This window comes from Poromitra crassiceps (assembly GCF_964638095.1).
Source record: "Poromitra crassiceps genome assembly, chromosome: 2".
Taxonomy (NCBI): Eukaryota; Metazoa; Chordata; class Actinopteri; order Beryciformes; family Melamphaidae; genus Poromitra; species Poromitra crassiceps.
The window spans coordinates 10,405,995-10,418,844 of NC_139624.1; the positions used below are offsets into that span (position 1 = coordinate 10,405,995).

Genomic DNA, 12,850 nt, shown 5'->3' on the forward strand with positions numbered 1-12,850 from the left:
ACGTTCAGATATCAGCCTGACTTTAAGGTTTCTGTATCAGCTCTCTACTTTGCCAACCTCTCTGCAGTGTTTATAACTGATTCACTGAAGAAATAGCTCCAAATATCCCCAAATGTTGTGTAGCACCGCTACACAAGCTATGCTAACTTAAAGTGAACACATTTCACTTCCCATGCATTCTTCACAATAAAAGCGTCTCATTAGCTTGTCAGCGGAAAGCTTTTAATATGAAGAAGCTGCAGCAGGAAATGGAGTTACATCCAGGTAACTTCATCAAAGTTACAGTGCAGTAACAGGCAAACGGGGTGCAGAGTGGGAATTATAGATTGTCCATTCTACATGTGTAAATCCCATGTTTGCCTGAAATGGGCTTTTCAGTGATGTCGGGGATGTTTTGGGCCATATAGCATTATGGGTGTGGCCAGTGGTGAGATGGTTGTGGGTATCAAAGTGAGGCTAGGTAGTGAGGCTAGGTAGTGAGGCTAGCTAGTGAGGCTAGGTAGTGAGGCTAGGTAGTGAGGCTAGGTAGTGAGGCTAGGTAGTGAGGCTAGGTAGTGAAGCTAGCTAGTGAGGCTAGGTAGTGAGGCTAGGTAGTGAGGCTAGTGTCCACAGAGCAGGGAAGCTTTTCAAAGTGTGGTCCTGGGATCTCCCAGGGCCCTTGAAGAGGCTCCAGGGCAGCAGCAACATGGGGTACAGTTTAATATCACCTTAATTCATTAGGGAATGTCCTTATTAGAGTTATGATCATATGTTTCACTGCTATCTCCTCACATCCACTGAGGACAATAAGACAACTCCATACTAAATCTATCTCCTCACATACACTGAGGACAATAATACAACTCTATACTAAATCTATCTCCTCACATACACTGAGGACAATAAGACAACTCTATACTAAATATATCTCCTCACATACACTGAGGACAATAAGACAACTCTATACTAAATCTATCTCCTCACATACACTGAGGACAATAAGACAACTCTATACTAAATCTATCTCCTCACACTGAGGACAATAAGACAACTCTATACTAAATCTATCTCCTCACACTGAGGACAATAAGACAACTCTATACTAAATCTATCTCCTCACACTGAGGACAATAAGACAACTCTATACTAAATCTATCTCCTCACACTGAGGACAATAAGACAACTCTATACTAAATATATCTCCTCACACTGAGGACAATAAGACAACTCTATACTAAATCTATCTCCTCACATACACTGAGGACAATAAGACAACTCTATACTAAATCTATCTCCTCACACTGAGGACAATAAGACAACTCTATACTAAATCTATCTCCTCACACTGAGGACAATAAGACAACTCCATACTAAATCTATCTCCTCACATACACTGAGGACAATAATACAACTCTATACTAAATCTATCTCCTCACATACACTGAGGACAATAATACAACTCTATACTAAATCTATCTCCTCACACTGAGGACAATAAGACAACTCTATACTAAATCTATCTCCTCACACTGAGGACAATAATACAACTCTATACTAAATCTATCTCCTCACACTGAGGACAATAATACAACTCTATACTAAATCTATCTCCTCACACTGAGGACAATAAGACAACTCTATACTAAATCTATCTCCTCACACTGAGGACAATAATACAACTCTATACTAAATCTATCTCCTCACACTGAGGACAATAAGACAACTCTATACTAAATCTATCTCCTCACACTGAGGACAATAAGACAACTCTATACTAAATCTATCTCCTCACACTGAGGACAATAATACAACTCTATACTAAATCTATCTCCTCACATACACTGAGGACAATAATACAACTCTATACTAAATCTATCTCCTCACACTGAGGACAATAAGACAACTCTATACTAAATCTATCTCCTCACACTGAGGACAATAAGACAACTCCATACTAAATCTATCTCCTCACATACACTGAGGACAATAAGACAACTCTATACTAAATCTATCTCCTCACATACACTGAGGACAATAATACAACTCTATACTAAATCTATCTCCTCACACTGAGGACAATAATACAACTCTATACTAAATCTATCTCCTCACATACACTGAGGACAATAAGACAACTCTATACTAAATCTATCTCCTCACACTGAGGACAATAAGACAACTCCATACTAAATCTATCTCCTCACACTGAGGACAATAAGACAACTCTATACTAAATCTATCTCCTCACACTGAGGACAATAAGACAACTCTATACTAAATCTATCTCCTCACACTGAGGACAATAAGACAACTCTATACTAAATCTATCTCCTCACACTGAGGACAATAATACAACTCTATACTAAATCTATCTCCTCACATACACTGAGGACAATAATACAACTCTATACTAAATCTATCTCCTCACACTGAGGACAATAAGACAACTCCATACTAAATATATCTCCTCACATACACTGAGGACAATAAGACAACTCTATACTAAATCTATCTCCTCACACTGAGGACAATAATACAACTCTATACTAAATCTATCTCCTCACACTGAGGACAATAATACAACTCTATACTAAATCTATCTCCTCACACTGAGGACAATAAGACAACTCTATACTAAATCTATCTCCTCACACTGAGGACAATAATACAACTCTATACTAAATCTATCTCCTCACACTGAGGACAATAAGACAACTCTATACTAAATCTATCTCCTCACACTGAGGACAATAAGACAACTCTATACTAAATCTATCTCCTCACACTGAGGACAATAAGACAACTCCATACTAAATCTATCTCCTCACATACACTGAGGACAATAATACAACTCTATACTAAATCTATCTCCTCACATACACTGAGGACAATAATACAACTCTATACTAAATCTATCTCCTCACACTGAGGACAATAATACAACTCTATACTAAATCTATCTCCTCACACTGAGGACAATAAGACAACTCTATACTAAATCTATCTCCTCACATACACTGAGGACAATAAGACAACTCCATACTAAATCTATCTCCTCACATACACTGAGGACAATAAGACAACTCTATACTAAATCTATCTCCTCACATACACTGAGGACAATAATACAACTCTATACTAAATCTATCTCCTCACACTGAGGACAATAATACAACTCTATACTAAATCTATCTCCTCACATACACTGAGGACAATAAGACAACTCTATACTAAATCTATCTCCTCACACTGAGGACAATAAGACAACTCCATACTAAATCTATCTCCTCACACTGAGGACAATAAGACAACTCTATACTAAATCTATCTCCTCACATACACTGAGGACAATAAGACAACTCTATACTAAATATATCTCCTCACACTGAGGACAATAAGACAACTCTATACTAAATCTATCTCCTCACATACACTGAGGACAATAATACAACTCTATACTAAATCTATCTCCTCACACTGAGGACAATAATACAACTCTATACTAAATCTATCTCCTCACATACACTGAGGACAATAAGACAACTCCATACTAAATCTATCTCCTCACACTGAGGACAATAATACAACTCTATACTAAATCTATCTCCTCACATACACTGAGGACAATAAGACAACTCCATACTAAATGACCAACAATGACAACTGTGGGACTAGAGAAGTCCTGCTCTTCGGGACATTCACTTGATGTTAGACCGGTTTGGTTTGCAGCACTACTTTGGCTTAATCACTACAGCCCAGAGTCCTGCACCGGGTCGGGGTTCCGCGGGGCCCCGCCGGGTACCCGCAAAAAAACGCGGGGGGCGGGTAAAAAATACACTTCTGTAAATTGGTGGGTCGGGCGGCGGGTAAAAATTAATAAATGGGAACGGGCGGCGGGTGGAACAACGACAACGTATGAGCCTTGTATGTTTTTCTGTTGCACTCAGATGGAGGCAGGGGGTGTGTCTGGCAAGGGGGGGGGGGGGTCTGGCAGGGGGGGTGTCTGGCAGCTGGTCTGACTCGAACAGGAGAAAAGTTTCTGACGCACGTTTTCGCAGTTTGTTTACATAACCGGCATCGTTTCAAGTATGCGCATACTGTGCAATGTGTGACGCTATATGGACTGCACAAAACATTCAAAACTCAGCTGCGGTCAAGGTGATTGATTGGAGACAATACGAGTCGGACAGATAATATAGTAGGCTAACGTTAGCTTCCAGTCAAACATACACACTGGCTGTTTTCATAGCAACAGGCAAGAACATGTCATGGATGGATAGCGTGAAAGTGGAGAGGTCTCATCCCAACGTGGATTTACGTTCCTCCAACAGCAATCATAAAGGCAGTATGGATTATACCGGACATATTGGAAATAGCTGGTAAGTCACTTTGCTTGCTGTAACTGTCTGTGTGTCTGATAGCAGAGCTATCCAGCTGGTTAGTGAGCTAGCAGCTGCTAAAAGCTAATTAACGTACATCAGCTGACGAGTCTCGGCCAGAAAGACTGCTGTTCGCCTCTCGTGTGAAACGGTGGCAGTTTCGTTAGGTTCACTACAACATGTTTGCACTGCAGATTAACGGTTATTATATATATGCGGTTCCGGGTCGGGGGGCGGGTCTCATGTCTGCGGGGCGGGGTGGGTTGCGGTACTGATTGATCATATGTGCGGGTTCGCGGAGCGGGGTCGGTACTGCACGTCGCGGGGCCGGGCGGAACCGGGTCTTGAAAATCAGACCCGCGCAGGACTCTGCTACAGCCCCCCTGGCACTGTTCCAACCAGACGGGCCCATTCCAGTTAAGTCACAGTCAGTCAGCCAGTCAGTCAGTCAGTCAGTCAGTCAGTCAGTCAGTCAGTCAGTCAGTCAGTCAATCAGTCAGTCAGTCAGTCAGTCAGCCAGTCAGTCAGTCAGTCAGTCAGCCAGTCAGTCAGTCAGTCAGTCAGCCAGTCAGTCAGTCAGCCAGTCAGTCAGTCAGTCAGTCAGCCAACCAGCCACCCTGCCATCTCACCTATCCTGTTTAGCCCGTTTGTCCACCGAGGAAACCCGTACCTCCCCATCCAGCTTGGGTCTGCCATAGTTTCTCAGAGGCTGGTTCTGGAGAGGAAGTGGGAGAGAGAAAGAGACGTAGTAAAAGCCATTTCTGATTCATTCTTACAGTAGGAAGGTTATCCACCTTATTTTTGGCGGCCATTTTTGCCTGATCTGCTGATGGGTGCTTCTTCCGGTGTGATCCTCCCAGCCTTGTTGCTGACAGCTTGACACCCGTCTGGGCGAACGGAGCAAATCACTAATCAGGTCCAGCTTGGCAAAAATCTTGTCGATAAATATCCCTTTAAGACCGCAGTGCATTCATGGGTAATCGCCTGCTGTGCTAATATTAGCCACTAGTTAGTTATGTTACATGGCAGTAAAACGCCACTAAATGACCAAATTGATAGAACTTTTAACCATTTCGAGTAACACTGTTTCCATACGGATCACCAGCGTTAGTTTGTTGTTTATAACGTGGCTATATTCATAACGTTTTATATCTCGGATGCGTTATTTCGAATCCCACATAGGTTACGCCAAACCCCACATAGGTTACGCCTCGAATACCACATAAGTTACGCTAAAACGCACATAGGTTACGCCTCAAATCCCAAATAGGTTACGCTAAAACCACCACCACAAAGCGTGTGGGTTTCAGGACGAAACAGTCTCGAGCCACTATCGTCATCTTTAGAGCACAATATTCCTGGAATGCAAGTTTAACTAAACAGTTACATGTCCTCTGCATTCTACATAAAATTAAGATATTACGGGTTGTTTACAAGTTATGTTCAATTCAGCCAGGGTACAAGGGACTGAGTGTAGGCGGCCATATTTTCAAATCAAGTAGAATACCATTTAGGAAATGGCAAGCTGCAACAATAAGTCACGTTAAACCGGACCTTGTACGCACAATTATTTTTTACAGTGGGGCATTCAAAAATAAGGTGGATAGCATTTGGAAGAATAGCGCACGACTGAAACAACAGCGTCAGGTGGCTTACCAGGTTTTCGATGGACTTCTGATACTGGTCTATTTCTCGCAGCGTTTCATTATCTCTCTTGACTTCATTCACATACTGAGCCAGGTCCTGCACACAAAGCAGAGAACAATACACTTCCCTTTAACAATTTTAAAAGTTGCATTCATCCATTCAGTGGCAAAGTCATATTTTCATGTGTAGTCAGAAATTGTGAACAGGCAATGACTCGTAGAAGCCAGCAAACCCATAAACACTAGTCGGGTTTCCATCCACCTGTTTTGATGCGAAATTTCAATTTGCGCATAAAAAAACTGAGTGGAAACGCTGCCTAATTTGCAAAAACCTCCAAATATCGCAAAAAGGTTTTCACGCTTGAGGGAGGAGGAAAAGTCGGGTGTATCGATACAAGGAAAATGCAAAACGTGCGGTGGAAACAGTTTAAGCGATATTCCCGTTCTCTCCATTCAAAAACAACACAGTTTGCCTTGATCACTGCAAAACATGACATGCCATGTCTAGCCTCGACACAATAGGGCTACACACGGTAAACGCGCAGCACAATACCCGCCGTGGTAAATAGAAGAAGACTGGGATATTAACTTTCAGGCGACTCACTTCTAGACTTGAATGAAATTGTATTCAGTTACTATCTGCTCCGTGGATTACCATTTTACAATTTCGGAGCCGAAATTGTAACATAGCAACGTTGGTCCACAAACGTTGCTATTTTACAAATTTTTGGGAGATCGGGTTGGGATTATAACGTTAGTTTGCTGAGTCGCACCTGGTAATCCAGAAATGGCGTTATGGTACCTTTGTCTACTTGTAGATCATCAAGAAACTTTAAATTAATAACGTTAGATGTGTTTAACAGAGCTGTATATCGGGTCTAGCAGCTGATCAGCAGCTCAGACAGCCTCAAACACGAGGTGATTGACAGCTCTATAATTTGCAAAATAGCAGTGGATGGAAACGCGCATTGTTTCGCATTTTATTTTGCCGACTTTCTGAAAATTTGATTAAAAGTTGCGATACATTTGGATGGAAACCCAGCTACTGACAGACTGTACGAGATGTTGTGTTCTCTTGCCAGCCTTTTTGCATGTCCATGTATCTGTTGGAGGATTTGTGGATGTGCAATTTCAAGCCTGCGTTTTCTCCATTTCTAGCATCACGCCTAAATAGACAGTAAAGGCAGCCAAAGCCGGCTCACTCAAAATGCTGCAACACAGAACGAAACAACACATCCAGCTGGCAGGCACTGTGCAAAACAATAGGATGGACTAATAACACCTACAACATTTAACTACTTCAGACAGAACACACACACTTGGAGACAGATTAGCTACTTCAGACAGAACACACACACTTGGAGACAGATTAGCTACTTCAGACAGAACACACACACACTTGGAGACAGACGTGTGAAAAACAGTGTTTAGCGATGAGTTATGGAGGCGTATGAACGGTGAAATAGAACAAACCAGATCATTTGCAATGACAGAGTTAGAGCAGTTTGTTGTACACACCGCATGTAATGACAGACTTCCTGCTTGTATCGCCTGCAGCTCGCTAACAATTAGACTGATGACAAAGAGGACACACTTTACTCAACTACAGCAATACGATGATGATGATGATGATGTGTGTGTGTGTGTGTGTGTGTGTGTGTGTGTGTGTGTGTGTGTCACCAGAAGCAAAACAGGCTGAACTGGCCATCTGCTATTGGCTGGTCTTTGGTACCGGGTGAGGTCACCCACTACCTGTTGCACTCTACAGACGCAGCAACCTTCAGTTGGCCGGCTGCCAGTCAGCTGCCAGCCGGCTCCCAGCCAAGGCGCTTGGCAGATTAAACAATGATATGAAAAAACACTTAACTTAAAGGGTGGCTTTACCGATTATCAACCCACTTTGTATTATATATAATCTCGCTAATATAAGCACATGGGCAGTGTTTAAGAAATTCGGTCAAGGCAGTCCTGAGATATCGTGTTAACGAGCTTGAAAATGGTGTTTGAGAGCTTCACAGTGACCTTGACCTTTGACCTTTGACCACCAAAATCCAATCAGTTCATCCGTGAGTCCAAGTCGACGTTTGAAGCAAATTTGATGAAATTCCGTCAAGGCGTTCCTTCTGCGTCTCGAGCAGAACTTCTGCAGTCCCGTTGTGACGTAAAACGCGTCACAACGGAGCATTTTGCCAGAGGAGGAAATGGGAGATCTCCGTGAGGAAAACAGAGAAGGTAAACACTGCCCATGTGCTTATATTACCGAGATTATTAATGATACAAAGTGGGTTGATATCCTTTAATATACTTAAACTGAACATAACATAACTTTAACCAATTCAACCTCTTCATAAACAGTATAGATATTCATTTCTCTAAAACAATGTCCCTTATGCTGTAGCAAAGTTCAGTCCTCCAGGCCTTCGGCCGCTGTATAGAAGGCGACATCACCCGGCACAAAGACATAGATCATAATACAAATATGGACGTAGCCACCGTGACGTGGACGTGGACTCTCGTTTTGAAGCCTGGAGTTTACCGTTTTGACCGTCGCCATCTTGGTTATTTGGAGCCAGAAACAGCTAGCGCGAGACAAGTCGTTTCCCACAGAGCTGTAGCCCCGCCCCCGTCTGCTATTGGTCTGCGATCGGCAGACAGGACCGACCTGTTAATCACACCCCAATACATAGTCTGCTTTATCGTCTATTTGACTCTAAATGGGAGCATAATTTACTAAATGAACATCAGGCTGTATTGAAGAAGACTTGAAACTAGTGATTGAGATCATCAACTCATTAGCATAACCTCATTACTGAGGTAATGAATCAAGTGAGAAGTACGGTCATTTTTCCATTGACTTCTATACAATCTGGCTTCTTTTTTGCAGGCAGTGAAGTCGCCCCCTGCAGGCCATTTGAAAGAATGGTAAATGGTAAATAGCGCTTTTATCCAAAGCGCTTTACAATCAGGAGGTACATTCACCCATTCACACACCGATGGCGGCAGGCTACATCTGGAGCAATTTGGGGTTCAGTACCTTGCCCAAGGACACTTCGACATGCAGACTGGAGGAGGCGGTTATCAAACCACCAACCTCCTTTATCCAAAGCGATTAATGGACGGCCCACTCTACCTCCTGAGCTACAGCCGCCCCAGAAGAATGGCAGTTCCCCATTGGCTTCATTTTTCAGAACCAAAGGTTGCCCCGTGCACAAAGACCAGCCAATAGCAGATGGCCAGTTTTGTACCCTCCTTTTGACCATTAGGTGTCACACTTCATCACAGATTTTTGTTTGGGGTTTAGTTACTCTTTAACCTTTTCTTTTTATGGTTATTATGGTGAGCTGGATGACTCGGGCCTTCATCCACAGATGTACCTGTCTCATTTTATTGTTTTATTTTACCTTATTTACTTTTTAAACTTTTTTATTGTCTGTCTTTTTATATGCTCTTTTATGTTGTCATGACTTGTCATATATGTGTTTATGTTTTAAGCTCTTGCACCCCAATTCCAATGTAGTTTCGACTGCAAATGGTAAATAAACTGACTCTGACTCTGATGGTGACTTTGGTGTCTACTGTCTGTATTAAAGCATACGAACACTTCTGCAATACACTGATTTCTATTTATATAGCTGGTTGTTTGTCTGATCACTAACTCGAGGTCGTACTTCACCCTCGTTTGAATCGACTCCATCATGCCTCCATCATTGCACCCACCTTCATAGCGTCCAGTGCCGTGCGCAGATTGCTCTTGTCAGTGGAGTCGTGTGTGTGCTTCAACAGCTCCTGTGTGGATGGAAGCATAACACAAATAACCCACTGACCTGAGGTCAACGCCTCCACCTTCCTTCAGAGGCTGATCACCCCATGCAGGCTCCTCTCTGTCTGTCTGTCTGTCTGTCTGTCTGTCTGTCTGTCTGTCTGTCTGTCTGTCTGTCTGTCTGGCTGGCTGTCTGTCTGTCTGTCTGTCTGTCTGTCTGTCTCTGTCAGTAAGTCAGCATCACTCCACACAACAAAACACTGCGGGTCCTACACATTTTCATTTACAAAAAAATGCCATAATTTTTTCAGAGCTGGCCTTACCCACTTAGCCCTTAACTCTCTGTTCCACACGTTCATGTGAAGGGGTCGGGGGTCCCAATTCTTTTTAGCACGAGCCCTATTGCGAAGGGGGAGGGCTTTTTGTGTGTGCATGTTTTTAGCAGGGCGGGGGGGGTTCATATCTGGAGGAAACTCCAGAGGAGCACGGGGAGAACATGCAAACTCCACACAGAAAGGCCCTTTTTGACGAGCCCACCTGGACAGTATAGGCACTGAGGACATGGGGATGGGGACACACCCTCAGCGCCCACAGCGTCCCTGGCGGGAATCGAACCCAGGACCTTCTTGCTGCGAGGCAAAAGCACTGCGTCACTGTGCCACCACCGGGGCAGGGGCTTACTGGCCCTCCAAATGGAAATTTTCCGGGGGCACACTCCAAACCCAGGGCTGAGACGGAAATCGCTATTAATCAACAAAAAATGAACCAAAAGTGACAAAGGTTTAAATCTGAGTTTAATGTGGATACAAAGGACTGTGGATGCTCTGGATGTGTGCAATTTGTTTGCGGCAACATTTCAGGATGTTTTTTTATCGCAATTCACGCCGCGCGTCCCCGCACTCACTCAGCCGAGGCAGGTTGTTGTTTGCAGGCAGTGCAGCTGCGGGGGACAGCCTGCTTGTGTGTGCCCAGTGTGTGTGCCCAGTGTGTGTGCCCTGGTCCTGGAAGAGGAGAAACACAGCCTGCTTGTGTGTGCCCAGTGCGTGTGCCCTGGTCCTGGAAGAGGAGAAACACAGCCTGCTTGTGTGTGCCCAGTGTGTGTGCCCTGGTCCTGGAAGAGGAGAAACACAGCCTGCTTGTGTGTGCCCAGTGTGTGTGCCCTGGTCCTGGAAGAGGAGAAACACAGCCTGCTTGTGTGTGCCCAGTGCGTGTGCCCTGGTCCTGGAAGAGGAGAAACACAGCGACCTTTGCAAATATTGAGTTTTGAAATGCATGTTTCAACATTTCGACCCAGTGATCCTTTGTATCGACATTAAACGAAGATATTCACATATTTTTGTACGTTTTGGTTGGGTATTTTGTGACTGTTTTAACATAGGTATGGGCATCCGCTGGAAGCTGTAAACAGATGTGGATAGAAGTGGCAGCTGCTGTCTGAAAACCAGACTATGTACAATATCAATGTAAATTTGAATATACTATCCTACAGTATAGTAGCTTACTACAATGTTATAATAGTATAATTTAAATATTCATAAGTTATCAAGAATGTCATTATTTAATTTCTGGAAATATGCAATATGATGACAAAATAGTATATCTATGAGAATCTGCAGACTTTAATCTGTTTGAACCAGAAATAGCTTTATTTTCCCAGTTTGGCATAAGCGATGTGATGTATAGCTTTTGAGATATTAACGTTTGTTTGGCAATTGGCACAACTCATACTAGTTAACTGTTGTGGGGTTCCGCATTTCCGGGGGTTTATGATGTCACGCTGAAGATGAAAATTGTTCACGGCCACACATATCAGAATATGTGAGATGAATGGCTGCGTTCCTACACGGTTTCCATTTTAAAATTCCATATCTTTCTTATGTTCTTGACTGGATTTGATTTTGGTGAGTATTTGATATAATAAGATCATCTCTCTATCTGAACATTATTCTTCACATCAACAAAGACTGTGAAGTGCATCTAAAACAACATAAAAGCTTATGTGTGTATCAGACATGAACCACAATATTTTCCATACTTTTGTTTTCAAATTCCCAAACTATTCAAGAGCTAAAAAAATTAATCAAAATAATTTTTAATACTTTTTTGAGACTTTCCAGACGTGCGTAGGAACCCTGGAACACGCTGTCATTAGCAGCCAGAAGGTGGAAAAAGTGGAATGAAAAGGCAAAGACACATGTACGCACAGATGACCATCGGCCCGGCCGCAAAATCTCATTCTCCACCTCCAGATATGAAATGAAAAAAAGCCGCCGTGAACGGATCCTGTCCTGCAATAAATCAGATTGTGTGCATGTGTGTGCGTGTGCTTTTATCGCTCTTCCTGGCTCGTGTGTGTGTGTATCTGAAATTGCTTTTCCGTGCCAGGCTACAGCGTAAACAAGACATCTAGAGCTCAGCCCAGGAGGAGAAGGGAGGATGCCATGCATGTCCTTCATACAGGCCATATGGAGGGAGATATATATGTCTGCCTGGCACTGCTCAAATCCCCGGTGTCAGTCAAGCTCAACCATGGCCATTATTATCAGGAGGCAGGCGACAGAGTCGTATTTATCAAGCCCTGCTCGCACCTCCCCACATCCACACACAGATAGCAGCGCTCACACAGAAAGCTGGGACTGCACATCATGGACTTATTGAGGCAATGCTGTTATGGTGGGTTAGAAAGAAACACCAAGAGACAGAGTTACTCCGGGACAGAGATGAAGCGACAAGAGGCCGTTGGGTTTGGACAGCTGTCACCTTGTGGGAGAAGATTCAAGAAGAAGTAGTAGACCCAGCATTATTTATTAGCTGGAGCTGGGCCGGAGCAGGTAGGACACCCGTCCCATCATGTGTGGCTTCAGAGCAGACTGTGTGGATTCCACCAGGTGCCATGCAGGAACTTTCCACAGGCAGGATTCCACCAGGTGCCATGCAGGAACTTTCCACAGGCAGGATTCCACCAGGTGCCATGCAGGAACTTTCCACAGGCAGGATTCCACCAGGTGCCATGCAGGAACTTTCCACAGGCAGGATTCCACCAGGTGCCATGCAGGAACTTTCTACAGGATTCCACCAGGTGCCAT

General features: G+C 43.5%; 1 protein-coding gene across 1 annotated transcript in view; it reads right to left on the bottom strand.

The window, feature by feature from the left end:
* LOC310789758 (guanine nucleotide exchange factor VAV3-like) overlaps window positions 1–12,850 on the bottom strand; it is a gene marked incomplete at its 5' end in the record, with an annotated part of 210,799 nt that overhangs the window by 85,683 nt on the left and 112,266 nt on the right. The window contains 3 exons of the mRNA XM_083651434.1: window positions 4,988–5,073; window positions 6,015–6,101; window positions 9,722–9,790. Coding sequence (XP_083507560.1) covers window positions 4,988–5,073; window positions 6,015–6,101; window positions 9,722–9,790 — 242 coding nt within the window. The remainder of the gene's footprint in view (window positions 1–4,987; window positions 5,074–6,014; window positions 6,102–9,721; window positions 9,791–12,850) is intronic.